At 42.7% G+C, this 26,105-nt stretch overlaps 1 protein-coding gene across 1 annotated transcript in view; it reads right to left on the bottom strand.

The window, feature by feature from the left end:
- DNAH11 (dynein axonemal heavy chain 11) overlaps positions 1 to 26,105 on the bottom strand; it is a gene marked incomplete at its 5' end in the record, with an annotated part of 204,199 nt that overhangs the window by 174,305 nt on the left and 3,789 nt on the right. The window contains 15 exons of the mRNA XM_081146983.1: positions 1,837 to 2,059; positions 2,523 to 2,692; positions 2,773 to 3,027; positions 3,247 to 3,579; positions 5,377 to 5,769; positions 5,893 to 5,997; positions 8,311 to 8,506; positions 9,046 to 9,170; positions 9,479 to 9,616; positions 12,160 to 12,276; positions 15,995 to 16,162; positions 17,334 to 17,567; positions 21,822 to 22,033; positions 24,853 to 24,952; positions 25,704 to 25,893. Coding sequence (XP_081003109.1) covers positions 1,837 to 2,059; positions 2,523 to 2,692; positions 2,773 to 3,027; positions 3,247 to 3,579; positions 5,377 to 5,769; positions 5,893 to 5,997; positions 8,311 to 8,506; positions 9,046 to 9,170; positions 9,479 to 9,616; positions 12,160 to 12,276; positions 15,995 to 16,162; positions 17,334 to 17,567; positions 21,822 to 22,033; positions 24,853 to 24,952; positions 25,704 to 25,893 — 2,959 coding nt within the window. The remainder of the gene's footprint in view (positions 1 to 1,836; positions 2,060 to 2,522; positions 2,693 to 2,772; positions 3,028 to 3,246; positions 3,580 to 5,376; positions 5,770 to 5,892; positions 5,998 to 8,310; positions 8,507 to 9,045; positions 9,171 to 9,478; positions 9,617 to 12,159; positions 12,277 to 15,994; positions 16,163 to 17,333; positions 17,568 to 21,821; positions 22,034 to 24,852; positions 24,953 to 25,703; positions 25,894 to 26,105) is intronic.

Genomic DNA, 26,105 nt, shown 5'->3' with positions numbered 1-26,105 from the left:
AGTGTTTCCAAAAAAGAACTGAAAGGAGGTACTCAAACAAATACTGGTTCCCCAATGTTCACGGCAGCACTACTCACAGTAAGCAAAAGATGGAAACAACCCGAATGTCCACCAACAGATGAAAGGCTGACAAAGTGTGGTGTGTTATACACACAAGGGCACATTACTCAGCCACGAAAGGAATAAAGTAGTGATACATACTAAAACGTGAATGAACCTCAGAAATAGTATGCCAATGGAAGAAGTCCAATGCAAAAGGCCACATACTATATAATTCCATTTATATGAAGTATCTAGAATATGGAAACCCATAGAGATACCAAACAATTGGGTGGGGTGGGAGACGGGGCAGGCGGGGAATGACAACTAATGGGTATGGAGTTTCTTTTCGGGGTGATGAAATGTGCTAAATGCCATACGCTTTGAAATGGTTATTTTTGTGTTATGTGAACTGTGAATGTCATCTCAATAAAAAAAAAAGGGTCCGGCCAGGTGTGGCTCAGCGGTTGAGCATCGACCTAGGATCCAGGTGATCGGGGTTCAGTTCTCGATCAGGGCACATGCCCGGGTTGCGGGCTCGATCCCCAGTCGGGGGCGTGCAGCAGGCAGCCGATCAATGACTCTCTCATCATTGATGTTTCTGTCTCTCTCTCTCCCTATCCTTCCCTCTCTCTGAAATCAATAAAGATATATTAAAAAAAAAAAGAAAAAGATTCAATAAAAAAAAAAAAAGGAACAGAAAGCAGGAAATGGGAAATTGGAGAGTGTATAGAAATAATGAAGTATCTTGAGGGATATTTTACTACATGCTCTGAAGTCAGCAGATGAGATGGACTCAAACAGTCTTGGAAACAAATCTAAGTTTGAGTTCAATGCTCTAATTACTGAACTAAAATTCAATAAAAGTTTTTTAGTTAATGTGTCTACTGATCCCATTTGCAAGGTCAAAGGTAAGCCTATTCTGGAAGGCGGTGGGTGATGTAAGTATGTGTAACTATCCATGGAACTTCAATAGGGGCACGGGCACAGAGCCTCAACTGTGGGATCTTTATTCATGGTTTCAGCTGAAACTGAAAAGACTTTGTTCATCATTTGGCATGCAGCAGCCCCCTGGTCTCTCCAGAGCAGGGAAACTGGAAGATGGCATAGAAATTCGGTTTGGAAACACAGTGATGTCTCCATCCAAACGGGGCTTTCTTTATTCCTTATTAATATGTCCACGATATTCTTCCAAAGACTGGGACATTTCTCAATGGATAGCTTCTTTAATTAATTCATTTTTTAAATATATCTTTACTGATTTCAGAGAGAGGAAGAGAGAAGGAGAGAGAGAGATAGAAACATCAGTGATGAGAGAGTCATTGATCAGCTGCCTCCTGCACGCCCCTGACCGGAGATTGAGCCCTGCAACCCGGGCATGTGCCCCGACCTGGAATCGAACCCCAATCGCCCGGATCCTAGGTCGATGCTCCACCGCTGAGCCACACCCGGCCAGACCTCAACGGATAGTTTTAAATGAAAGAGAACTGGAATATATTTCATTTGTGAAACTGACCCCGAAAAAGGAACTTAGGGACTCTCTAGTATCTAAACACCTTCCAACAAGAAGATGGGGAGCAGAGCGGTTAAGAGCGAGTACTGGCTGGCTTTACCGCCTGTGTGACCCTGGAAAGGTATTAAATCCCTTGAAGGTTCAGATTCCGAACCTGTAAAATGAAAACACGAATCTCTACAGTATAGGTTGCTATAAGGATGTCATAAGAGCACAGGTAAAGATCTTGGCTAAAGGCGATGCTCGATTGATGGTAGTTACGATTATTTTACCACTACGATTACCTCTAGCTGAATGTAGACCTGCTCTGGCATCTTCTGGCCATAGGTTTCCAAGAGTGTGATGGTTTCTTTTAGTGGCTCAAAGAGTTCATCCGTAGCTCTCTGTCGGCTTCTTACAGCCAGAAGATGCCCCATGATGTCAACCAGGCCGTCGTGATCACCTTCACTTAATTTTCTCTTAAGTCCAGCATCTGTCTCCTTTATAAATTCTTGTAGCTCATTCAGACTATTAAATACATATGCACATACATGTATTTACACAAACACAAATTAAGCTCATTGAAACAATTAGGAGTATAAGACTTCTGACTGTTATTTTCATTATTTACCTAATTAAACATTACTTGTTATCTCTATTATAAAACTGGCAGTTTTAAAGATAGATATGTTTTTATTGATTTCAGAGAGAGGAAGGGAGAGGAAGAGAGAGATGAAACATCAATGATGAGAGAGAGTCATTGATCGGCTGCCTCCTGCATGCCCCCTACTGGGGATCAAGCCCGCAACCCGGGCACGTGTCCTGACCAGGAATTGAACCATGGTCTCCTGGTTCATAGGTCAATGCTCAACCACTGAGCCATGCAGGCCAGGATAAAACTGGCAGTTTTAATGCTCTTAAAATTAATATCTCAACAGAAAGCTGACAGGTGTTAAGTTATAATTCCAAAGACCAAAGCACAAAAGGCTACCTGTCGATGACAAATCTCAAAAGATGCTCCTGAAACATCCAGCTCCACTTCCTAATGATGTTCAGCAAGCTCACTTTGAAAGGCTTCATGTCCACCTTGAACCAACTATCAAACACTCGGAAGTCATCGAACTTGCTCATCTGAACATACAGAGCCTCATAAATGTCAATCTGTAATTAGAAAAGCAAGATAACTCGGACAACTCAACCAAAAGCCAAGAACTACATTAAAAGCTAAAGGGTTTCCTTGCCTGCTCCTTAAACTGTTCCAGAGTGGGCGGTTGTTCAGGGATCTCTTCACTTGCATCAGCAGCCACTTCCTCAGATGACAGAGTCTGGCCATACAGGAGAAAATGCTTCATAAACTCAGCCCGGTCATCCACCCAGAGGTAAGCGTACACGTCCAGGGTATTTCTGAAGTCCAAGACTTTGCCGATGACACCTGCCACTCTGTTCATGATCTCCTGCCTGGCCTCCACCAGGCCTAACATGTTGTCCATGTCGTTCTAAATGAGAGGAACACTGAGCACTTATGCCAACCAATCTTACTCTATCAATTACATGCAACATAACATTACCCAAGGTAATTCTTCAAAGGGACAGTAGTTGGTAAAATAAAAAATGACGTTGCTTTTTCCAACTTCTCCTTTCCTGTGCTCCCCGCTACCCCAATTTATTTTTAAGTTGTCAATATAAAAACCAGTGCCCATTTACAGAGAAAATACCTGATAATTTTCTATTTCCAGGTGTGCTGCTACTCGCTTCATCTGGGCGGACATCCTGAAACTATTGCACAGCATTTCTTCTACCAGATCATAGAAGCCATCCCCAGCCTCTCTCTCTAAAGAAGGTTTAAACAGAATCTCAGGAGGCATTAAGACCATCTGTGCTTGAAAAAATGGTGCAGGTTTCAACTGCTTCTCTGTGTTCATCAGAAAGAAGTCTAAGTCACTCATTATGGCTTGAAAAAAGCCTTCTACCACGATGTCATCGATGTATTCTACATAAATCTTCCAGGTATCCAGAGAAGGAGTGGCCTTGAAGAGCTTCCTATTTTCCTAGAAACAAAAAGTATTAATACGTGAGTATGAACACTAGTGAGTATAAACACGAAAGCACTCCATTTAAATGGGCTGTGAGAGGAGGGACTGCATTTTTGTGCATGACACAGAAATATTCAAATGCTAGGTCGCAGAACATTAAGCTAGACAGTAAAAATCTAAGTAGGGATTTTTAAAAAATTTATTGATTGGAGAGAAAGAGAGAGACATTGATTTGTTTTTCCAATTATTTATGCATTCACTGATTGATTCTTGTATCTGCCCTGACCAGGGATCAAACCTGAAACCTTGGCGTATCAGGATGACACTCTAACCAACTGACCTACCCAGCCAGGACCAGTTTCTTTATTTTAAAAACATGAAAACAAACACCTAACACACATCCAGTGTCACACTGGTCGGAAGCCAGCTGCTGAGCGAGTACTAGAAGCCATCCCTCGCTTCCCTAAGGGGGGGCCCTTTCTGACACATCACGGTAATGTACCTGAGTTTGCCTCATTGATTGTACTTTCTCATACCAAGAGATCCAGTTAGTATCGCTGCAGTGGCATTTATAAAAATGTTCTATTGTCAACAATTTAGAGCAAAGGGAGAAAAAGGAAGAGAAAGGAGAGCTTTGGGTCCCTAAATGGCCCCAATCTTCCTCCACGGTTCCACCCTTCCCCTTCCCCTTCAACTCTGACTGCAGACTCTCCACTGAGATCCCACGAGCCACAAAGGATGGAGCGTGAAAAGGCAGAAGTGACTGACCCTCTGCCCTGTTTCCACAGCCTTCCTCCACATCACATTCCTCACTGGAAGTCTGAGCACCAGGCTCAAAGCCGTTTGCTGATGGGGGGGCGTCACTCCAGACGACGTCAAGGCCAGTCCGTGGACCTCTTCTCTAGCTGCAGTTAGTCCCTACCCTACCTCTTCCAAGTCCATGGCTTTCCATATCACCTACGTGCTTGTGACTCTTGATTCTATGCCACTCGCCTGAACTTCTCCCCTGAGCTCCCATTTGCAATGCCAACCTGCTCAAAATCTCCCCTTGGGCAGGCAGGTCTAACTAACATGCCCAAAACCAAATGCTGTTTTTTCCCTACAAAATCTGCTCCACCGCAGTCCTCTTTGTATCAATAAACTCCATTCTTCCATTTGTTCAGACCAAAAACCTGAAGTCATCCTGAACTTCTCTCTCCTCTGACTTGTCACAGCAAGTCCTGCTGGCTCTGCCTTCAAACTACCCTCAGCATGTGGGTGCCGTCATCAGTAACACCCTGCCCCAAGCCAGCATCGTTTCTCACCTGGATTATTAAAATAACCTAATGGTCTCCATCCCCTTGCTCCCCTGGGGTTTGTACTTAACAGGGAAAACCTTTGAGCACAGAGTCTCTGCTGCTATTTCCCTCCGAGTAAAAGCCAAACTTCTCATATAGACCATCCTTCTGAGACGGTTGAGAGCATTACACAGGGTGCTGTAGACAAGAGGGCTGGCACCTACAGGCGCTCATCAAATAATGGTGGCTGTCAATAGCACCCAAAAGAGGCTAGAACTCTGACAAAGACGAAGACCCCGTTCTGTTTCATCGAATATCTCACATTCCAATCTCTTCTCTCAGGAGTGAGAACGATCAGATCTACCGAAATCACAGGTGAGTCACTCAAATTCCTCCACTTTAAGTGCTTCACAACACAACACACAAAGCTCCTGCAGGCCGCACCCGAGTTCTGCGTCATTAAGTGAAACGCTTCTGCTCTCTTTCTAAACGAAGTGAGCGGATCTATAAATGCCGTCCCCTCCGAAGCAGTTACCTCCACCAGGCTGTGGATCCTGCAGCCGTCGTCCCGGATGAGCTTGTACTTCCTGGTGAACAAGTCCCCCTTGTCGCCCCAGGCGCAGGTGGGCTCCCTCCTGGGCGCGCCCCTGGGCAGCAGGGTGCGCTCGGCCCAGGCGCCCACGGCCCGCTGCATGGCTCGCACGTTGCCCTGCGCGCGCTGCACTCTGCGGCCCAGCTCGGCGGCCGTGGCCCCCACGCGCTCCAGGTACCCCCGGCAGTCATCCCGCCAGGTCAGCGACGTGGCGGCCGCCCGCAGCTGCTCGTCCAGGGCCCGCAGCTCGCCCTCCACCAGAGGGAACTCCACCTCCAGGAGGGTCCGTCTCAGCCGGTTATAGGCGTGCGCGAGGAGCTCCAGGCTGCCGGCGTGCTGAGCAAAGAAGAGCCAAGGGCGTTACCGCTGGCCCTGCCCGCCGGGGGGCACGCGGGCATCGCAGGGCCCCACGCTACTAACGGAAATGCAGAACATGCCCTGATAGGAAAAATCACACACCTTTAAAATAGTGCTTCTGTTTTTGAAGATATCTAAGGCGGAAGCCGGGATGTCTGACTTCTTCAGCATCAAGAGGTATTTCACTTCCCTCAAGACAGCCACTAGCTAGTGAAAGAAAATGAGTGATTTTCATTGCATTTCGCTCCATTTTTAAAACACAAGTTGAAATCAAGACACTTAGATTTTCATCCAATCATTACCACATTTTCAAATTGTCAAGGTAACCATTCCATAGAAGTATAAATAATGTAGGTGCAAATCAGTGACTATGGCCCACTGCGAGAGGGGGAATTCAAGCCAAGACAGTGACATGCAGACCAAGAGCGACGACGGAAGGCCACGGGGGGCCTCGGTCTCTCCCAGTGCCTCCAGTTCTGTTAGAACACTTGTTTTGAAAACACAAATTTGTTTCAACGTGATTGATATACTAAGGAGCGATCTGAGCGTTCCACAAGTTTTATCTTTGCTAATCTATGATTTCATCGGCAAGAAACACTAGGCAAATGCTAAAAACGTCACCCAACTGAACTGAAAGGTTCAGGAATATGCACAATGCTCCTATGGACACACCTCACACACCCACCGGGTAGCTCGGTTCACACGCCACCCATTCTGGTGGTACGGCTTTCTGCCTGGCTCCAGACAACCCTCTTTCCATTTCACAATAACTCATGAGCTGTCACCCTTCCAACACCCACCTCCGTAAGCAAAGTTCAGGTCCTTGCCAAGGGAAAGTATCATATTTATTGTAGTATTTATGTATTACTTAACCACTTAAAATGTGTTTTCCCTAGGTGACTGTTTTCTTAGTGTATCACTGACAAAGTTTTTGAGTCCTGTACCCCTAGCCCCCCCATAAGTCCTGTACTGTTAGTTGTGCAGTCCTTCATAATCCAGTGCTTTTTTTAGGGATGCATATGTCATGTGGCAGAACTGGCTGTACCCCTAAATCACAGGTTCTGAGGAAAAGACCACACGACATGCTTATGAGGGTAAACCAGTTGACTTCCTTAGGTTGTCATTCCCTAGGTTAGCAAATACAATATATTTTGTGTTTATAATCTATATTTTGTGTGTTTATGATCCCTTTAGGTAGAATCATAGGAATTATCCCTAAAAGATCTCAGGAATTTTGTTTCTACATAATGGTTTTATGAAATCAGAAGAGAGAGGGAATCTTTAGTTCTCTAGGTCATATATTTATGTATGTGTGCTGAGGTTTATAAACAAAATTAAGTGATGGTATTCTTTGTAATATTTTAGGGAAACAGATCAGAATTTGGTACAGATTATTACTATCTAACTGAGGCTAACCTTCCCACTTCAGGCATACATTCAGACTGCCATGAAAGATAGGACAATAGTTAAAACTGAATATATAATCCTCACTACCTAAAAATTCAGCCAGATGTTTACTCATTTTTGTAATGGCAACTTAGAAATGGATGTTCTTAACTGCTTGTCCTTTCCTGTAGAGCATATTCACATAGGTAAAAGCTTACTTTGTGACTCCCACCAAGCTATCAGACTTGGAGACAGGTTGTTTAAAATAAATATATATATATTTACTATATACTACCATATATATGTACATATAGTCATTATATGTAAATATATACATATAAACATATATGTAATTGCTATTAAAATACCTGTACTTTCATTATTACCTTATGTAATGAAATTGTGAGAAAACATGAAATTTCTCTTTGTTATGTGGTATATCGTGGGATAACAAAAGGTCTGTTCAATAAGGATAATTTTCATGGATATTATTTAACTATCGATATTATTTTTGGCACTTACATATTGTTTTATGTTTTTGAAAATTGTTTTATAAAAATTACCATCAACTTAACCAACATATTCAAATTTTATTTCCCTTTGAAGGATATTATGACATCAAAATTTACCACTGTCCACCACAGCACGACAAAAGGTCTCTCATTCCGTACAATCTATGGATTCCCCAAATCTTAACTTACATGATAAAATGTTAATTAACTAAAAAATACTGGCATATGTGCTATGAATACAATTCAAGCCATAAAACATGATAAAAGATTGATGATTCCATTCAATGGAGCCAATACTTATTAAGTATTACCAAGTGCCACACACCATGCTAGAGACACAGAACACAAAGATAAAAGGAAATGTGCCCGACTCCCAAGTAACTCATTGCCAAGTGAAGGTGAAAGTGGTAAATAAGTAATTATGAGGCAAAATAGAGGGTAGTAAATATAGAATTTGGGAAACAAATCTCTAAAACAAAGACCTATTAGAAGTTGTTTTCAGTTATAATCCTCACAGCACTGACATTCACCCAAAATAAAATATAAATGACTGGAAGTATCAGGAATATACTTATAATAAAAATTACATCTATTAAACATCTTAAAAATATCGAACCCCTACCTTTGGGTCAAAGTTGACACTGAGAAGACCGTTTATGGCACTGAATTTAACCAAGGGTTGACTCAAATTGAATTCACAGATTTCATTCACGTTACTTTTCCATTCATTATAGACACGACTTTCAAATTGGTCCAGCAGAGCTGTCATTTCCACATACTTCTGACGAACTAAGGCATCATCAGGACTTTCCGAGAATCTGCAGGAAAACAGTTTTTCCACTTTTCTATAATTAGATAGGATTCAGCTTGGCTACTTTGCAATAATACACAGTACAAAACATAATAAAATACACCATAAAAAATCAGGAAGAGAAACAGTAACGGCCAGATAATGCTATAATTGTCTTTGCCTTAAAAGGTATAGTCACGAAACGAATGGAACTCTAAAGATTTTGCTAAACGCCAACAGCAACAAGTTACCAATTCCTACGAAGAAAAGAGAAAGGTCCGGAGGTCGGCAAAATAAGAAGAAAGGAAAAGTAACAAAAAACTAAACATATCGTGGGTCAAAAGGAAACATGGAAAGAAAACAGGGTAAGGGCCTGAAAACCTGGAAATACATGAAGTTTAAGTCCCATTAAACATGTTCCAAAACCATGGGGCGAATCCTCCTCAGCCAACGAAAAGAGTTAAAGCAGATGACCCTTTAAGCTTGAAAATGAACAGCTCCTGCCCTGTATAAAAATCGCCTGTATCATTAGGACAGTTTTACCGTGACATAAGCCTGACCACTCACAGGTGCTGGAGAGATGCAAAGTTTGACCAAAACATCTGAAGTCGCTCCAGGACCTCTCTAGCCCACTTGATATTTCCTGAGGCAAATGGCATGTTCTTGTTAAGAACCACATTTCCACATTCAATCTGCAAATTATTTCGGTGAAAAGGGGGAGAGGGGAAATTTAGTTAGGGTGCATTCCAACCTTGTAAGCAACTGTTCATTTTGGGACTTTTGCAGGACAAATATGTAAAATATGTGTGTTAAGTGACTTGATTAGTAGAAGAGTAATGGTCCTAAAGCAGGTTCTTCATCTCCATAAGAAAACCAATGAAATAAAACCATGAAGTCGCAGTGCCTTTATCTAATCTTTAGATATCATTAAATAATGTCCTACTCGATGGCCCTCACCCACAAAAGTGACGCTGCGGGTGTGCCTGGCTTCCCCCCTCACCTGTTTCACGTGTTCATCAAACAGTCGCTTACACACATCCAGCTCGGCGTTCAGCATGCGCACCAGCGTGCTGTAATGTGGGCTGAAAATTTCCATGACAACTGGCTTCTCTAGAAAATTCCCAAATATGGTCAAAAGCTATAAAAATCAAAGTTAAAGAAAGGTTAAGAACCATGGCTTTTTTAATACAAATACTCAGCTCACTACTTCTCCCATTAAATCTCTTACGTGACTAGAGATAGAGCAAAAATCTAGAACCCTACAAGTGTCCTGCAATATCTCCAAATCTGAACATAGTTTTCCAACAAAGCAAATTCTAAATGTAAAGTAATTTCCCTTCCTTGGCAGAAAATGAGAGGTGTCAGAAATGAACCCGTCTGTCAGTAATCCCCGCTCACGGGTATCACTACATCTTCCTGTTGGGCACCAGAAAATGTTTAGAAGATGTTTGCGGATGTAAAAACAAGATTTATGTACTCTTTTATTTGATCTCCCCTGCTACACATGTACTCTTTATATACAGAATATCCATATCAAAGGCCTCTAGGCCACAGCATTAATTATTATACCGAATGCATCAGCCACAGTGACTGTCCTGCCCGTGGCAGCCCATGTCCCACACACACCACCCAGCCACCCCGACACAGGGGCCCGGGGCAGCACTGGTGACCTGCTTCAAGGACAACCACTCTATAGACAGTTTCTCCAGTGTCAATGTCTTGACTAAACAAATGGCTTGAGCTAATTAGATTCCTTCTCTCAGGAAGAGAATTGGGCACGGCAGCCTGAGCCTAAGCAATAAGATAAAATTATTTAGCCCTGGCCAGGTAGCTAAGTGCTTAGAGCGTCAGCCAGGGCACCAAAGGGTCTCAGGCTTGACTCCCTGTCAAGAGCATGTGCCTCGGTTGCAGGTTTGATCCCCAACCCAGGGTGGGGTGCATGCAGGAGGCAACCAATCGAAGTGTCTCTCACAGCGATGTTCCTCTCTCTCTCCCCCCTCCTCCCTTCCACTCTCTATAAAAATATCAGTGGAAAAAATATCCTCAGGTGATGATTAACAAAAGCAAAACAACAACAAAGATAAAGTTATTTAGAAAAAAACAGCTGATGTCACTCTCTTACAGCAATGTTTCTCTCTCTCTCTCTCCCTCCCTCTTCCATCCCTTCTACTCTTTCTAAAAAAAAAAAAAAATCAATGGAAAAAGTATCCTTTGGTGAGGATTAATAAAAGGAAAACAACAACAAAGATAAAATTATTTATCACAGCTGTCGCGTGCTAGAATAGAATCCATATTAATGGCTCTGAGCAGAGGAAAAGAAAGACATGGATTAGAAAAGGTAGGAGCCTTTGTCGTTAAGACTCCACTCTACATCTTTCTTCCAGTTATTACAAAAACACTGACAAGGAGCTGCAGTAGCAGAGAATGTGATAGACTACTATGCAGTCATTAATAAAAAATATTGCTGAATTCGGTTATAAAAGCAAGAAAACACTTATGATTCATTGCTAAGTGGAAAAGGTTACCGAGGGGGATCAGAATCTGATGTCATTTTTGTCAAAGAGAAATACGTATGCATATCTAGTCCAAGAAAAAGTGTGGCAGTATTAAATATAATACTTTTTTTTTGAGAGATGGGATTACCGGAGGTTTTATTTTATAACAACAGGCTATATATTTTGGCCAGCAGCATCTCGCTCTCATCTCAGAGCTCCGAAAAAACAAAGAAGTAGTTGATCCTCCTGAAGTCTCTGTGTTAAAATGCTTGACTGGGGCCAGAGGACACTGTGGCTTCACCACCATCTGACCAATTTATCTGAGTTTGAAGGTCAAACTCTAACAAATCTCATAGCACGTCTGTGTCTGCTACGTTGTTCGGCACTGCCACTGTCCACGAATCATGCCCATGATTCTCCAGCCGCTTCTCCTGGTACCGAAGCCTCTTTTGCGAGGTCATCTGAATTTGGACTTGGCCCGCAATTCCCTTTTTTGACAAGCAAGTTTCACAGGATGCCCCTACTCCCTACATAACTTTCCTTTTGGGACGACTCTCAAGATATTTTTCGTTTATGCAACTCTCAGTACATACACACCATGTTTCATCAATTCTATCACTGACATTCTTTCAGGTTTCAACATCTCTGAAAGTGAACTATGTTATGTAATCGATGACATAATTGTTGACATTTTTCTTTATCGATACACAAAATAATCATGTGTCTGCTAATCAAGGGTGTCTTATCCCTGACGAAAGACAGTATATAAGCTGCTATTTGTTTTAGTCTGAGTAATAAAGTAGGCAGGTGACCCCAATATATGTCAACAATGGTCAAGAAAAGGAATTCTTGAGTTAAAGGTATTTTTCACTTTTCACTGGGGCTTAATTTTGAATCAGTATTTCATAGGCTGTGCCAAGCTTGCTCTAAAGGTGTTGAGATGTGAAACGCTGTGGACACAAGAAAAGATCAACAGTTAGACACCCTGACCTTGTCCAAAGTAACCTTCAGCATTCGTCAGTGCATAATTCAAAGTTCATAACTCAGCGAGCTGAATATGCAGAGACTTCGAAAGGTTGATAGTTTACCTGGGTCAGAAAGGAATGTATTCTATCCTTTCATCTAACAGCCTAGATTACTCATTAGTTGTTAACCATGATGATGATAGAGCTGCTTCAGAACCAACCTTAAACGCAGCTTCCAAACCATTGCAGTTAAAGAAACCTTCGCAAAGAATTGCCCCAAGCCTTCTGTCAAAATCCAAAGTCTTGGACTTAAACACAGCATAATCACTTTCAAATTCCTGTGAAATTCAAAGTGGAAAGTCAGTTTACAGGAAAGAGCCCGACAGTGAAAATTGCGCCCCGCAGGCCTCTCTGAATGAGCTTCCCCGCAGCAGGGTTCCGGGCGGGCCAAGGCAGGCCCGCATCTGGCCCAGTGTCCCCGGCAGCCCCAGGGCCGCTGAGCATCCAATACCCTCAGCCCAGCTTTTCACGGCTCTTTTCCCTGGTTCAGACCCCACATCGGTACCCTGACCCTCCGGTCTGTCCCCTTTACCCCCACCCATCTGGATTATAAATGAAAAAGTGAAGCTTTTCAGAAAAGAACACAGAGCCCATTCACACTGTAGCTTTAGCACATCTATACATTTAAAAAGTTTTACTTTATTTTTCATGGAGAAGAAAAAAAAAACCTACCAGGAAACAGTAAGTCTTCAGGCGAGAAATGAAATCACAGGTCTGGGAAGAAGCATCGTCAGTGACAGAGACGAAACCATAACCAGACACCCTTCCATTTTCCCAGGTCTTACCACTACGCAGTTAGCCCCGCCTCGGAATTAGGAAGGATGAGAGCCGCTGTGGCCTGGCGCCCGCAGCTCCACCTTCGGGGGGAAGCCCAGAAGGCCGGGAGCCCCTCGGTCGGTCAAGCTGCCCGAGTGCACGCCCACATTTACCCTGGGGAGCCCCGGGCTACCCGCATGAGCTGCCCCCGCCTAGTCACAACAACAGGAATGACAGTGATGACAGCTGCCATTTCCCCGGGATCTGTTCTAAACGCCTTACACTGTTCACTCAATTCTCGCAACCTATGACGTGGGTAATAGGGTTTCCATTTTACAGGCAACAAAGCAAACTCGGAGGAGTTCAATCATTTGCGCACGGCCACACCCGTCACTGGCAGATGGCAGGCCCAGAATTTAGCGCCCGGGGCCTCGCGCCGAGCCCACGGGCCGCCCGATGTTTCCGTGACGGCGCCTCGCGGGATCGGGGCGCACGCGGACACGGCGCAGTCGGGGTCCCAGAGCACTGTGTGTCCCTGACCACAATGTTGCATTCAGCATCGAGGACGTCTCCAGGTCCCCTGAATCACGGCCCAACAGTCTCTTCGTTCAAGGATCACTGACTTTTAAAAGTAAACACAACTTCCCAACAAGTGGTGGCAGGCCTGGCTCGGCCCTCTCCTCGGCATGGCAACGAAGAACAAACAGCTTAAGATCCTCGCACATGCTTCGGACGCTTAATAAATACTATCTCAGGAGGGGGAAGGCTAACCTCCAGCCTGGATCCCTCTCCCCCTCCCGAACCCCTTTCTCTCCGTTTCTCTCACCCCGTCAGGACTGCCCCCGGGCCCTTCCCTAGGGAGCCCGCAGAGCACTCACACGCGTGCTGCACGCGTCTGAACTCACCCGCTTCTCTAGAAAGCAGCTTTTCACACAAACAGAAACGTCGGCAATCTCTCCGCCTCCCTCTTCTCTCGGTCAAGTGCTTCCCACCTTCTCTCTCACCCGCCTCTCGAGTGTGTCCACCAGTCTCCCTGTCTCCAGGCATCACCCCGTCTGGGTCACAGTGGCCACTCAGCCGGTTTCTGTGAACGACTCTCTAACGACTTTCTTTGCCTCTGGTTTTGGGTCAGAGTCATTTTCCAAAGTGCGGTCCACACAAGCTTTCTAAACTAGAAACCGGGTCACGTCGCACTTTCCATCATAATCCTCCAATTCCTAACCGGTTCAGGACCCTCAGTTTCTCAGGATGGAGCCTCAGAGTCTCGCACAGCCCCCCCCCCCCCCCCCCCCCCCGGGCCCATTCACCACTCGGCTGCCCGGCTCCTCTCCGCCTTCCGCACTCCCCTCTCTGCCTAACGCAATTTTCTGCTCGCCCCTCTCTTTCATCTGCTCTTCACCCGTTTCATTTCTATTTACCTTTCAGTCTATTTATCTGTATTTTCTGTTTCCTTTCCGCAGGCTCTGGGAAGGGGCCCCCGCAAGCGCTCTCGCAGCACCCCGCAGAACTGCCCACCTGTATGCCCCTGGATTTGAAGCTCTCTGAGTATAATGACCAGGTTTATTTTTTTTTCACAATTACAGTACCAGTATTTAAAGAGGTTCCCAGCACAGAGCTGTTTTGCAATAAATATTTATTAAGGAGTAAGTGATATGCTGGTATTACTCAAGAATCATTATAAAGCCCTAGCTGGTTTGGCTCAGTGGTTAGAGCATCAGCCCGAGGACTGCAGGGTCCCGGGTTCTATTCTGGCCAAGGGCACATATCTTGGTTGCAGGATTGATCCCCGGCTCAGTGCATGCGAGCAAGAGGCAACCAATCGATGTGTCTCCCTCACATTGATCTTCCTCTCTCTCTCTCTCTCCCCCCCCCTTCCACTCTCTCCGAAAAGCAGTGGAAAAAATATCCTCGGTGAAAATAGAAAAAAAAAAAAAAAAGGAATCATTATAAAGTTTTTCTATATTCTGAACTGCAAAACTGCCCCTTATTAGTGACATGAGAATTTAATAGAGTTTTAGCTACAGAAATGCTATGGTTGGACTTAGCTCCTAAAAGGCACTTGCTCAAGCTGCTGTGCGGAGAACAGACCCTACGGTGCCCAGGCTGGGGCTGAGGGGGCATTTAGGGGCAAGTGCAATAGTCCAGGTCGGAGATGAGATCTAGGTGTATGTCTGGGTTGTATCTGACGGAGCCTGATGTTCGTCATGAGAGAAAGAGCGAGACCATGGATGACTCCAAGGTTTCTCACTACGTAGCCCGTTATATGTGCCAAGTCATGAGCTGGAGAAGACGGGAAAGAGTAGGTTTGGGGAGCGGTAAAGCAGGGGTTTGGTTCTGCAAGTTTGTTTATTTTGAGATGTCATGAAATATGTAAGTGGAGATGCCGAGTAGGCCGCTGACTATATGACTGTATTTTTATATGTTTCTCCAAAGATATAAAGATGGCCAATAAGCCCATGAAAAGCTGATCAGTCTCACTGATCATTAGGGAAATGCAAATCAAGTCACGAGATATCACCTCACAGACATTAAAATGGCTATTTAATATATTAGGTATATAGATATATAGATATATAGATATATAGATATACAGATATATAGATATATAGATATATAGATATACAGATATATAGATATACAGATATATAGATATACAGATATATAGATATATAGATAAAGTGTCGGTGAGGATGTGGTGAGACTGGAATCCTTCTGCATTGCTGGTGGGAAGGTAAAATGGTTCAACCACTAGAAAAAACAGTTTGGAACCTTCTCAGAAAGTTAAACAGAATTACCATATGATCTGGCAATTCTAGTCATAAGTACATACCCCCCAAAATGAAAGGAGGGACAAAAACACCACCGTGCACAGTGCCATTAATCACAATAGTCACAATAGCACGAACAGACTCTGATGAACAGAGACCACGTGGAGCCAGGGCTTATCCTTAAGAACAGCCGCCGTCCTTGCTTAGTTGCCTGGGGACTTCTATTTAATCAAGTAAAGCCTCAGAATGTCAGCAAAGCTGCCGAGCTTAAAGTCACCTGACAAGCTGTTAAAACTCAATGATTAAGAAAGCAAGTCTCGTCTGGCCGGTGTGGCTCAGTGGTTGACATCAACCCAGGAACCCAGGGAGGCTGGACAGGATGGTACCTATTATCACTGTGACCTCCTGTCGTTTCCAACTTCAAAATGATAGGATTCTATGAAAAAAAAAAAATGCAAAGGTACAATATTACCATGTTATTGTAATCAGATGGGTCGTAAGTGCTCTGTTTAAAAATTTTACAGAGTTCCAAAAATTCTTCACTCATCTCGTGGATTTGTCCGTTCAGAATTGCTCCCTTCGTACCACCAAATTCAAGTCTCTCCAGCTTTTCAAATTCCAACATGGTGACAAATATATCCTTTGAAACAGTATAGAACAGTAAATAAAGACCTTTCTTCCATCTTGAGCAGGAAAAAATACATATTTTTAAGGTTTCAAAGAAAAGCATTTTCAAACATTCCAAATCTGTGCACTAATGAACACTGGCATGATAAAAGATAAATATGAAAGATTTAATTGGACAAAATCACTGCTCATTTTTAAAATCATACTCCCATTTTCATAAATATTGAAAATTATCTAGCAGTACAGGCAAACCTAACTCACCATGGCTACACATGTGACCCTCTAAGTTTATATCCTTCTAATAATAAATCAGATCCCCAGGGAATATCCAAAACTCTACTCTCAGCCGCCCACCGTGAGCACTGAATCAGCTGTCTCCCCATCAGCTCGAGAGAATATTATGAAAAGGGTGACTAGAGTTGCCCACAGTTGGGCATTTAGCATTCATACTTGAGGAGGCATTCAGGCTGATTGATAATGAGAATTTTCAAAACATGAAGCTTCACTTTTCAATGAAATTCCCCAAATCTTCTATCAACAAAAAAGCCCAAACTTGCTAGGAAGAGCTTTACAAAGAAAATAAGGTAGTGCCACTAATTCACACTTTAAAAAAACACCTTAGCCAGTTGGCTCCATACTAGAGGTGTGTGAATGTGTGTACAGGTGTATGTATCCACTTAATTTTGGTTTTTAGTTATTTAAAACATTTATACAGGACATATTTTCATGTTCTTCTTATTTAGCTTTATTAATGGTTTTTCATATTTTAATAGCATAGTATATATGCTTATATACCAAAAGATAGTGTGATATTTTAGATTAGTAAATGATTTTCAAGTATGGAATCCCTATCCAACAAACATTAAAGAGATAAAGAAAAAAGGGGGATTAGTTTACAGCTTCCTGATTTACAACTGTCTTCCAGGAGCTTAGTAAGTCCAGGGTCACTTGTAGAAAAAGACTCACTTACTCCCGGTATAATAAAAGAATCAAAAAATGAGTTTTAAAAAAAAGTCAAACTAAAGCTTTTAAAGCTATCTTTCTAGACCTGGTCTTGTGAGATCACTAAGAAGGGAAACCTCCCACTTTCCACCAAAAAAAAACTGTTCCAAAATCATATAAAAACTACAGGATTTTTGAACCCATCTACCACATGAATAAATTACAAGTCAATAAATGAATACCTCTATTTTCATGAACCGGTCAAGAAATTTGTCAAATCTACAAAACACCAGATGAGACTGGAAATCCCACGGTTTCACCTCCTTGCTTCCCATAAAGTAGTTTGCCAGTTTTTTTCTGTGGTTGAAAAAAGAATTTTTGAAAGTCTTTAAGACGTTAATGGCGACCTGCACCTTTTCCAGGGAGTCTTCAATTTCTCCTTTCAAAAGGTCTTCAGGCGAAAGGTAAGCCGTCGCCTAGGATTTAATGAAAGGGAATACTGATCAAAAATAGGTTCAGTAGGTTTTTACTGAAAACATCTGTTTCAATAAATTATTTTATTTTAAATTTTTTCAATGAATTATTTTCCAGTGACGATGAATTAGGCCAGCAGTGCTGTGAGACAGAAAGCATACATTCTAGAAATTCAGGCACTTGGGTTTCAATGGCATATTTGTATTCATTAGAATAATCTACGAAGACTAACATTTCTGGGTTTATACATTCTAGCAATAACTGCATTTCTGCTGAGCTTCATGACTGTGACAACTGTGTCATCAGAATTTGCATAGATATTCCTGCCAACAAATACTCTACATGACTGTTTCTTCATATAAAGAAATACACAAGCCAGGAGGAAAAATCTATCAGACCATGGATTTTAGAGACACGGTCGCCCTGGCTGGCAGCACAAGGTCATTTGAAAGGTGAGGGTGAGCTGATACGGTGGGTACACCTCTGGCCTTTCTCTGAGGTTAGCGAACTTCTCCTCTGGGGCCTTAAGCAGCATTATAGGACGTGAAATCTAGCTGACAGATGCCGTATGAACTGCTTTTGAATAGAGGAAAGGGGAAGGAGCGAGGGATTAATGAAAAAGAGAGACATTTCACGGAGGCCTGTCCAGCTCTCACAGGACCATCATCTAGGTCCCTGCTGGTCTTCACGCTCCATACTTGTTCTGAACATGCCCCTCTTTAAGGACCTCAAGAATCTGTACATTTCTAAAAGTCCTTTTGTGTATTATTTCTTCCTGACGCATCTTAATTTATCCCCATGTCCATTATGGCGAGTCCTCACTTAACGTCGCAGCTGGGCCCTGTGGCCTTCAGGGAAAGGGTGTAACCAAAGCGGGTTTTACCACAGGCCAACGGACAAAAACAAGAGTTAAGTTCCTAGGGCTTCTCATCAACATTATAACAAAACAAAGTTGAACAAAATGACGTTATCTGAGGATCTGCTCTGTAGGTGTAAATTGTGTGCCTTTAATTTTGTGGTTGCTTAGAAAGTTATTAGAGATCTCAATGGAGAAATTAATAAAAGCCATTGAGTTCACCATAGCAGATGAAAGGATTTTTTAAAAAATGTAGACAGATATCTTCCTCCCATTTCTGGCTACAATTTTATGTGTAATATAGACTCTGCACCGTAAATGTGTAAAGTAATAAGAAAATCGTTCATTTAGTGTCTAAAACCCTTACTGATTAGAATCCTTCAAGTTCTAGCTGCGGATTCCTAATCTGTGCCCTTATTTCTCACACAGGCTGGCTGGAAAATTAACCTCTACAGGAAGGCTGCTAACATTTCACACAGCACAGGGAAGAAAGCTACCAGTAATCCCTCAGCAAGGCGAGTTTAAAGCACTGTATACTTGATATGGCCCAACTATTAGCACCTTTGTCAGCGTTGCTGTGAGGACCGAATTTGTGAATTTCCATAAAGGGTTTAGAAGAGTTCCTGGCAAATGATAGGCATTATACAATATTTGTTAAATACAAAAAAAAAATCAGACAGCAAACAACTTGTGAGTGGGCAGGGGAGTTTAGCACTTCAGGGAAACCCAGGTATGAAAGTTGGCTCACTGCTGATTTTTAATCTCTAACATGTTGAGGCAGATTTACTTCAAAGTCCACTTAAAGAATCAAGGAAATCAGGTCAACAGAACCTTTGGCCAGAAGTCAGGAACAGTAACTAAGGAACAAGAGAAGCTACGTTATTTCTTCGGGAGATTGGCAAACTCTGGCCATCGACACAGGCTAGGGGCCAGGGATAATAGATGCACAGGCCTATAGGTCACTAGGACTTCTTACAAGCCACCGACAACAAGGAGTGACCACCTCTGGGGGTTATACACTAACAGGGCTTATTCTCAAAATGAAACAAGGATTCAGGGTTTCGGAGAAGTGGTTACAGTCACTGACCCCAGCAATGGAGATCATGCTTAACAACGGAGCAAAAGCTGAGGCTGTGCAACAGAGGAACAGAAATAGCATAAAGCCAGAGGAGATAAAACAGAGCCAGGAACTGACCTGTTATCTCCTAGCATAGCGTCAACTAGCTGTAAGTCAGAAGTTTGGAACTAACTTTTATGAGCCTCCATGAAATGCCACAGTGGACATTCACTTAGGCTACTCATTTGATCCTCACAGTAGTCCATGGACTAGTATTATCTGCACTTATGATGTGGAAACTGAGGCTCCAAGGAGTAATTTAACTTCCCTTAAGTGGTTCCATTAGATTTGAATCCATGTTGGTCTGAATCCGACGTTTTCCATATATCCCCCCACCTCTTCAGAAGCAGAGATGAAAAATAAGCATATTAGTAACTCAATGTCATAGTCCAGAAACTCTTAACTGCAAGTCAGGAGACCCGTTCGCTAGCCTGGATTTCCCCCTATATTCTGGGGGAAATTGAGCAAATGATGTTATCTTTCAGGTCTCTGTTAATTCATCTGAAAAAATATCAGGGGTTGGGTTGGAACATAGTTCCCTAACCAGTTTATCCTACAACACGGTTCTCTCCATTACTTAGGACAGCAAACTTCTGGTGCCTGGGGCAGGAACTCCAAGCTGTTTGCCTTGACTATGAGCAGACTTTCGGGCTCTAAATCCCTTCCAATTCACCCCGCTGTGCAATAAAAAAAATTTAATGTTCTCTATGAGCCATGAAGTGAAAACCAGTGGGAAGCATGAGACTAGATCAGTGATTTGGAATCAATCAGTTATCCGCTCTCCTCTGGCAAGTAATCCAGGCCTTTCCAAAATATCCTACCTCCTTGGCCACAATGATTGTTCCAGGAATGGAAATAAAACACACTGAGCCAGACCTAAAAAGGATATTCCTCTACTGCCAGGATACACATCTGGGGTGACCACAAGCCACCTCACTTAACACATGGCGAGGGTCTGAGAATAAAGTCAAACACAAACCAGCAAACTAGGGTATGGCGGGGAGCTTTGAAATTATCATGTAGTCTCCTGGAACAAGCTGTTCCTGAAGTCACTGCATTCTTACACTCCGGCTTCACATAACTTATACCCTTGGTTTTATGTTTTTTGTTCTTTTTGTTTGTTTGTTTTTACTCCAGGTTGTCAGTTGCAGCTGGAGGAGATCCAATTCTGATGGGCAGCCTTCTTAACAACTCAAAGGCTAAGCCTCTGAGATCCTGATTATGAGATACAGGTCCTGATTCTCTGGCGTTTGTTTTACAAAAATTCCTTAGTGGTTCAGACACTCACCCTGCTATGGACTGAACTGCGTCCCCCAAAATTCATATGTTGAAGCCCTAAGCACCAATGTGACTATCTGGAGACAAGGTCTTTAGGAGGTAATTAAGGTAACTAAATGAGATCATATGGGTGGGACTCCAATCTGACAGGACTGTAGCGTTATAAGAAGAAAAAGAGAGAGAGGTCTCTTTCCACCATGTGAGGTCACAGAGAGACAAGGCAGGCGTCCGCAAGCCAGGAAGAGAGCTCTCACCAGAATATGACCATGCCGGCACCTTGATCTGGGCTCCCAGCCTCCAGAATTGTGAGTAAATAATTTCTGAAAATAAAGCCATCCAGTCTACGGTATTTTGTTATGGTAGCTCAAGCAGGCAAAGAACCACCACATTATATGCCCTACAAGTATCTTATAGCTCTCAAATTACATAATAATCTCTGATATTACAGATACAAGAAGAATGAACATTTACACAGAAAGGATGCAGAAGCAGTCCAATTTTTTTTAACATTTTGCAAGCTGACTGAAGAGCAGAGAAGCAATTATAAACAAGAGATTTTTAAAAATCAACAATTAATCAGAATTCCTTTACTACGATTCCACTACTATTTCTGAGGATCATTTTTCCAGCCAGATTCTCTTAACTTACTCTACTTTCTAAAAGTCTTCCATCAGCCAGTGCTCCTGTGGAAACCTAAGAAAAAGCTCCAAAGTACTGTGTATAGCTGTCTTTTATTAGAAGTGTGTTCTTAAAGCTCTTTGAAGAAATGTCAGATATTAAACAAACAAAATTCAGTAACAACCTGTCCTTTGAATGTATTTGACTTATGTCCAGAGCTCCTTTGCTATTTAGGATAAAAAGTCACCTGGCCCTTTACCCCAGAAGTCCTTTCTGCAAAAAGAAAGAAAAACGGTGCTCTGACCGTAGACTGGATTCATTCTCTGTTGACCTAAGAAAAGCTACCACATGACGCTCGTCCTAAGGCCTATTTTTACTGCTACGTACCTGATCGATGAAGAGATTACAAAACTCCTGCAACAACACTATCACCCGGGCAGGGGTGTTGTAAAAGCTGGAATGACTCCAGATCAGACAGATGGTATGCAACAGCGGGCCGATCAGCCCGCGGGTCCGCGGGAACTCCGCCTCCTGCACACGCTGAATGTGTCCCCTCAGCGGCCGCAGGTACAGCTCTATGTCCTGGGCCTCGAGGAGAGCTGGAGGGAAAGAAAACCCGTTACTGCGAGGCAGGCTCTCTCTTCTAAACTTACAAGTTCAAGGGGACAACGAGAAACCACATGGCTGGACTTCGGTGTTGCCCTAGTTCCTTCCACATCGCTGATCCCACAGTTGACCCATGACAGGTCTGGAGGCCTTTAGACACCGTCTGTGACCACCACTCAGAGCCTGGGCCAGTTCCTCACAAAGCACAAGTAAACCGTGATGCAGACTCGGCAGGCAAACCTGAGAGTCTAAGGAAATGGGCTCAACCCGTGGAACCTGGGGGCATTGACATCTCTGTGAAGCCATCCCTTTATGGTTTAGACCACAAGCTTCATCACTAGAATGTCAAGCCCGCCGAGGTACTTGGACTAACATAACTTAATCACTTATTCCAGTGTCCTATGAGTCTTACTCAGGCAATAGCTGGGAAAGTTTCCACTGTATTATTAATCATAATATAACTTTTTAAATTGTCAAGCATGGGTGATGAAAATATTCTGGAACGAAGTAGAGACGATGCTTGCATGACACTGAATATACTAAGTGCTACTCAACTGTACACTTTAAAATGGTTATTTTTGTGTTACGTGAATTTTACAATTAAAAAAATTGTTACGCATGCTAAGAGTATGGCATACTATTTTTAAATGTTATACATGTGAAGAAAAATGTAAATAGTTAACTATTATCAATTACCGCCTAATGTAATCCAAATTTTCTCGATTAAATTGATTCTTTTAATGTCCCCTAAATGGACCTCCGTCAGACTCCATTTTGCTCCTGAGGCTACAAATACGTTTAATTAACTGAAAACAAACTTAATTTATGAAGGTAGAGAATGAATTAACTTCTTTCTTTCAGGTGTTACCCCAAAAGAAACACACACAAAAAATACCTGCTTAATCTTTTTGGGCTGTCAGAGTCAGGCATGAACCCCCATGTTACTCTACTTGACATGCAACCAATTAATCTGTCCACCCCAACTAAAGACCTGGAAAGACAGAGAGGGTCCTGAAATTATTTTCTCCCCAGGTGAACTCATGTTTTGAAATTAGTGTTTTTATCAATGCTAATTTGAAAATGAAATAATAGGTTAAGTGCCCTTAAAATGGGATAAGCACATCTGGTGATTTCACAGGACCTCGTGAATGTCTTTGAGAGGGGCCTCTACCTCTGACTGACAATGGCTTTGGGTGGCTTCTTCTACTGAGAGTGTTTCCTTCTGAATCTCCAGGCCACATGCTCCTGAGGATCTGAGTACCCCTGGGACTTGCTCCTGCAGAAGCTTCATCCACAGAAAATGTTCATTTTATACTGACACAGAAACAGAACACAGGCAGCTTGTATTCATTGAGGGCATACTTTGCCATAAGCCCAGTACTCTGTACACTGTTTATATCTGCAATCCACTGGCTCTCAACCAGGAGAGGTTTTGCCCCCCAAGGGTCATTTGTCAATGTCTCAAGACATTCTTGACTGTCACCACTGGGATGAGGGGAGTGAGGAGAGGCCAGGGATGCTGCTAAATATCCTACAATGCATAGGACAGCCCCCCAACAACAAAGAATCATCCTGTCCAAAATGTCAGTGATGCAAGGATGAGAAATATGGCTCTGATCCTCCCACGAATTCTGCAAGGAAGGTGTCAATATTGCCAGTTTGGCCAAGAAAAACCAGAGGCCAGCAAATTGAAGATGTACTGAGTGGGTCTGGGACAGGAATCCAGATCTGACAGACCCCCAAGCCCAAATATCTCCCCTCACCTATCCCCTCTTTCAAACAGAATTCATGGAGAAAACCCTGAAGAGATATCAGAACATTTTCAAAGTAGATTTTAAGTATTTCCTAACCTTCCAAGTTACTTAAGAAAAAATAAAACTTTTCTAATGTTAGAAGCAAACAATAAAACCTAGCTGTCCATATTATCCTACAATTTTATCATTTTAAACTTCAGTACTATGTCTATCCATGTTCGCTTAAACATGCCTAAAGAAACATGAACAGAAATCCAGAAACTTGGGATGGATGGGGAATGTTACCCCTAGTGGGGTTAAAACTGGATGGCGAGAGGACAAGGAGACTTTTCACTGGATCCTTTCTTATAATTCCTGGTATTTAACAACGTGCATGCATTACCTGTCCAACACTCACCAACCATGGATCAGACTGACCAATCTCAGAGGGAAGGAGGGGGCAGGTGGGTGTCGAGGGGAGATTAACCAAAGAATTGATACGCATATATGCACAACCCAAGGACACAGACAATGGTGGGGAGAGGGACTGGGGAAGGGGGGTGGGTCAATGGGGAGAAAAAGGGACATCTGTAATATTTTAAATAAAAATTAAAAATTAAAAAAATTTAAATTAAAAAAAAAAATTCACCAACCAAGCAAACCCTCCTCTCTGTATGTTTATTCTCCAAAATTTCAATGAGGACTTTGAGTTCTTACGAGCTAAATACGTGGGAGGCACACTCAGAGAGTGTACTGGTGAGTAACTGGACGAATCGCAGCCCGACTGCTGACAAGACAGGCTCTGTGCTGGGCTTTCACTTGGCTCCTGCTGAGCTCCAAGGCCTCTCCCCTTCGCGCGCACAGTCTCACTGAAGCTTCCGTCTGGAGCCTATTTGGAGGTACCTACTACAGACCCTAAAAATTCAGTGTCAATGGGGGATGAGGCACAGATGATTAACATGGATTTATCATCAGGAGAGCCAAGCGCAGTCATTTCATGAACAGGCTGATGGTACAAGGCCGGCTGAGCGGGCAGGTAGGTCACGAAGGGCACTCAAGGTCAAGAACAAGAGCCTTACCATTTTCCACAGCCAGGAAAATGTCCTTCAAAGTGGGGAAATAGCTGCTTTGTTTCGTTCTCAGGATCTTAACCATTTTGAGGACAGTAGGAGCCTGAAGCTAAATTGGAAAAAAAAAAAATTTCAGCAAATATAAGCTAGATTAATTACTAAATAAATGCAATCCATAATAAAACATTTAAACTGCACTCCACTCATGCACAATACGCACCATATTTAACCCTCAAACACATCTGGTTTTAAGTCAAAAGTAATTTTTAAAATAATATTTTTTTCCTTAGTTTTCTTAATTTGAATTTTCAAAAACAATCTGTCGATTGACACGTTGGTACATAGATAAAATATTAAAATTTCCATATAAAATTTCTTGCTCTGTTTCAGAAAATTTCTAAGAGACATGTAAACATATGAATAAACGCCTTAGCTTTCAGAGCATTAAATGGAGTAACCTATAAGTTGAGCGCCCAGCAGAGGAACCAAAGTTAGCTCTCCCAGGGCTACATCTCTCCACTGAGCAAGACCGAATTCCTTCCCAAATCAATTAAATTGACTAGATTAATTAAATCTTATCGTCTTTGAGGTTTCCCTGGGAAATCGCTCTTTTTTCTAAGCCACAAAGTGTTTCCAATTATCTCCTATGCTGTCGAAATATTCTCAAAGAGGCAAACTAATTTTAATCGCCGCTCATTCTGAAAGTGCCTACCATAGAGCACTTTGGAATGGGAGAGCGAATTATTAAGTCATTCAAAGACAGTACGTTAAATTCTTAGAATTATTGGAAGTCCCTGCTCGAGAGACCGCAGTCTACAAATGACTCTGCTAACAGGCAATTTCTAGGACTGTCTACTTACTTGATCATAAATGCACGACAGATTCTCTCTCCTCATGGTCCAGAAATCCAGCTCGGCTTGAGGATTCGAGTGCAGACCATTCGGCAAAGGCTGCACTGAATCTTTTTCTATAATTTCTTGGATTTGATGTGACCATTTAATGACCACTGATTCGATGGCATGGAGCACTCTCCTTTCGTTTGGCTCCAGCCTGCAAACATTGAAAGCATAAAATAATTCAAAAACAAACCATTTCATCCAAATAAAGATAGGAGCTGGATTTTAACAGGTATTTTATGTCGCCATAAACTAGTTTTCTAAATATAAATACTTCAAAATCAGAGCCATTATTTTTATGGCCTCAGTTTGATTTGTGACACTGTTATTATCTTTGGCATATCTCTAACATTAAAAAAAAACATT

Source organism: Miniopterus schreibersii, assembly GCF_964146895.1.
Source record: "Miniopterus schreibersii genome assembly, chromosome: 9".
NCBI classification, from domain to species: Eukaryota; Metazoa; Chordata; class Mammalia; order Chiroptera; family Miniopteridae; genus Miniopterus; species Miniopterus schreibersii.
Note: the sequence above shows the minus strand (reverse complement) of the source record. Positions and strands in the feature narration are given on the sequence as shown.